Source organism: Prunus avium, chromosome 8, assembly GCF_965620075.1.
Source record: "Prunus avium chromosome 8, drPruAviu1.hap1.1, whole genome shotgun sequence".
Taxonomy (NCBI): Eukaryota; Viridiplantae; Streptophyta; class Magnoliopsida; order Rosales; family Rosaceae; genus Prunus; species Prunus avium.
In genome coordinates, this window is record NC_142291.1 from 28,415,266 (window position 1) to 28,419,131 (window position 3,866).

The following is a 3,866-nucleotide window of genomic DNA, read 5'->3' on the forward strand; positions in this document are numbered from 1 at the left end:
ATTGTCAACGAGGGATGCACCTCCACCGTCGAGATAAACTCACTCTGAAAAGGTCTTACCAGTCAAGAACAATATATCTTTGGCACCAACTATCCTTTAGTTTAGTGGTATTTGTCTTCACTTGGTTAGAGTATGTCTCAAGTTCCATTCACATGAATGACAAGGACGATATACATTTGTGATGAGTTCGATATCTAGATATAGCTAACCTCATTGTGGTGATGCAGCTTTGTGGTGTGTATTGGCTCACTGCACAAATATCTTGTAAATATCTTATAGTTTGTCAGAAAAACAAAACAATATGTTTGACTCACTACCCAAAAAAAAAAAAATGTGGCAACAGTCACCATTATTTGGTGACATTTGCTGGGGTCACTAAATGTCACCAAATAATAGTGACTATTGCCACTTTTTTTGGTAGTGACTGGCAGTTGGGTGGGTGAGTGCTTAACAGGAGCATCTGTATTGAAACATACATAACAAGCATGCAATAAATGTTCATTACAATACATAAAATCATAAAACCTGAAAAAATCACAACAAAATAGCCATCAAACTATAACACCTAAACATTTTCGATTGAATGTTTGTTGTTCCAAGGAAACTTAATAACTTTTATTGTTCAATAACATGGACCATTGTACAGTTAAAGATTTGAAGTAGGTTTTATTTGGCCCTTGTATTTTTGAACTCTCAACAAATAACTTGAAATAGGAATAGACCAATTTAGTGCCGGCCCTGCTTTTAGTCCTAGTTGACTTGACTTTTGATTTCGTCACCATCACCACGATGATCACCTTGCTTGCCCTCCTTGAGCACGGCGTTGGCTTCTTTCCATTTATGGTATTTACCAAACAAGATCTCCATGTCTTCAAGGGTTCTGCCCTGTGTTTCTGGAAGCATTGTGTAAAAGAAGATCCAACCCACTACTCCAACTCCCGCGTAAAGAAAGAAGGCCCCACCAATCGTGATGGCCTTGTACAACGAAATAAAAGTCATGGAGATGATTCCACTTGTCACCCTGTTGACGGCCACTCCCAAACTGCACCCTTGTGCCCGCAACTTCAGCGGGAAGATCTCAGAAGTATAGACCCATGTGACGGGCCCCAATCCTATAGAGAAAAACGCAACATTGAATAACACCATGGTGATGCACAATCCGACGGCCCATGGGACCGTCCCGTGGCTCTGATCGATGACCGTAAGGCTTGCACCGAGAAACCCAAGAGAAAATACCATTCCACCCATGCTGATCAAAAGCAACGGGCGTCGCCCAATCCGATCAAGTAAAAATGTGGCGACCAAGATGAAAAGGGTCTTGACAACTCCAACGGCTACGGTTGCGAGTAGCTTGTGGTCGTAGGATTTGATCCCAGCCTTCTCAAAGATCCTTGGGCTGTACAAAACGACAGAGTCTATGCCCGAGGCTTGTTCAAAGAAGTGGATACCTAGTGCTGCGATTAAAATGTGGCGAACGGCTGGTGTGGGATGAAGGATAAGTTGATTCCATACGCTTTCGCCGTGGCTTTGTTTCGGCACCTCAACGACGTCGTCGTTTAAGTGCATGGGGATGCCTGCGGCTTCTTTGATGTCGTCTAGCCTGGACTGAGCCTCTTCCTTAGAAGCTGAGGTTTTGTTGAGGACTCGCTTAGCGTCCCCGAGTCGCCCCTTCATGACGAGCCAGCGAGGTGACTCAGGCATGGCTAAAATGCCGACGACAAGAACAACGGAGGGAATTGCGCCAAGGCCAAGCATGAACCTCCACCCCATGTGAACTGGGAGCTTGGAAAAAGCGTAGTTGGATACGTACCCCAATAATATGCCAAGATTGACAAACACCTAGACATATATATTTTCAAATAAACCAATTAATGAATTTGTATAAATTCCACACTTACGGTCCAAAAGTATTATATATAAATATAATATACAATTCATCAAAGCTTTTTTCTTTAATTAATCATTGATCAATATTTTTTGGCTGATAATCAGTAACTAATCTGAAGAAAAATATAATGCATGGAAGGTGGTTTTGGTCTAGTGGCATCTCTCCCTAAATTTATCATAAAAAGAAAAACATAGAGAAATAGACAAACAATGAAACAAAACAAACCTCTGGAAAAGATGTGAGGAAGCCACGTGACAACGTCGGAGAGATCTCGACGGTGTAGACTGGGGCGATCATGAGACCGTAGCCAACGCCGATTCCAGCGACGAATCGGCCGAACATGAGCAAGCCGTAGCCAGGGGCGACGCCCATGATGATAGCTCCGACAAAGAAGATGGTTCCGGATAGGACAATGGTGTACCGACGGCCAATCCAATCCGAGGTTACGCCAGCCAAGCCGGAGCCGATGAGGGAGTAGAGATTTAGAGTGCCCGCAAGGATTTCAACTTGGACGTCGCTTATTTTGAGGTCATCTTTGATGAAGATATTCGCCCCACTCATTACACCAATATCTGTACACAAAAGTAAAATTAATCAACCACAATCCAAAATAATTCGGAAAGAAAAAAAGAATGTATTTGGCAGATGAAGTTTGAGGAACTGTTGAAGTGGAAGGATAATTACCATAACCCAATAAGATTGACGTCATGCAAGCCAAAGTGGCGCAGGCAATAGCGAACTTGTTTGTATTGGGTTTCTCTGGGGGATCAAAATCTGCAATACGCTTGTTCTGGGGTTCGCCGGAGACAGCATTGTCTTCGACTTTCTGGTCTGCCATCTCGGTCATTGGTGCTAGAGAGAGAGAGAGAGATAGATTGCGAGCAAGTGAGAGGTGTAGATGACTTATCAGAGAGCGATGGGAGGGATCGAGAGATAGAGAGAGGGAGAGGGACAGAATATATATAAGCTAACACTTAATTAAAGTAGTATTGTATATGGTTTTCCAATGGAGAAGGATGAAGACACAAATGGATTAGAAGGCCGTGGCAAGTTTCTTGCAATGAGAAAGACAAAAGAATTTCGTCAACAACAGAAGAAAATAACCAAAGGGATGATTGTTCCTTCCTTCCTTAGACCTGGATTTATACTAATTGACCACGCTTTGGGAGCTCAGGGACTAGGTCCTCACGGCGCAAACGATCCGTTCAACATGACTTGTGGCCTAGAGGATAGTTGCATGCAAAATAACTAATACTAGGCTCAGATTCATGTAATATCTAAAAAGTTCACAAGGCTTGTGTTATCTTTGAATGTTTGAAACAGTATTGATATTGAAATATTGGGAAGTTTGGGTATATCTTATGGATCGACATTGAAATATTTTGAAGGGTAATGCTTGTTTTATAATTTATTAAAATTTTCTGTAATTGAAATATTGAGAGTTCAACACAATCGTGGTTCAATATAGGTCCTTATCATCAAAGGCGGTTCTTGGGGCGTGCAAGGTGGGCACAAGCACAGGGCCCCACTTCCAAGAGGGTCACAAAAATATTATATTACTATATTAAATGTTATTTCATTGAAGTTATATTTTTTTTTTAATAATCAGATTGAGGTTAGTTTAATATACTAATATAATATTAATAATATAACATATACTACATAGAATTTGCCATTAACTTTGCAGGCCGAAAAAAAATTTCCATAATAACACATTAAAAAAAAACCAATAAAACAAAACTTTGCATACATAATATATTAATGTAATATATAACATAGCCAAACCCTTATATAGCATATACAAGTTTATTTTTCTTTTTCCCCAACTGTCATAAGCCATGTACCCTTCTTTTGCAAGTTTCACAAATCAAGCTCAATTCTCTCTCTCAAATTCTTAGAGTTTTTTATCCTTTTTCTAAATCATAATTGAAGAAAATCCCCAAATGAATAACTCCATCCTCATATATAACCAAGACAA

General features: G+C 40.4%; 1 protein-coding gene across 1 annotated transcript; it reads right to left on the reverse strand.

Annotated features, from left to right (window-relative positions):
* Positions 1-556: 556 nt before the first annotated feature.
* LOC110766039 (putative polyol transporter 2) lies at positions 557-2,983 on the reverse strand. The gene is made up of 3 exons (XM_021969294.2): positions 2,573-2,983; positions 2,114-2,460; positions 557-1,839 (listed from the first exon to the last, which is right to left on the reverse strand). The coding sequence occupies exons 1-3, from the start codon at positions 2,733-2,735 to the stop codon at positions 751-753; spliced, it is 1,599 nt and encodes a 532-aa protein (XP_021824986.2). The 5' UTR covers positions 2,736-2,983; the 3' UTR covers positions 557-750.
* Positions 2,984-3,866: the final 883 nt, after the last annotated feature.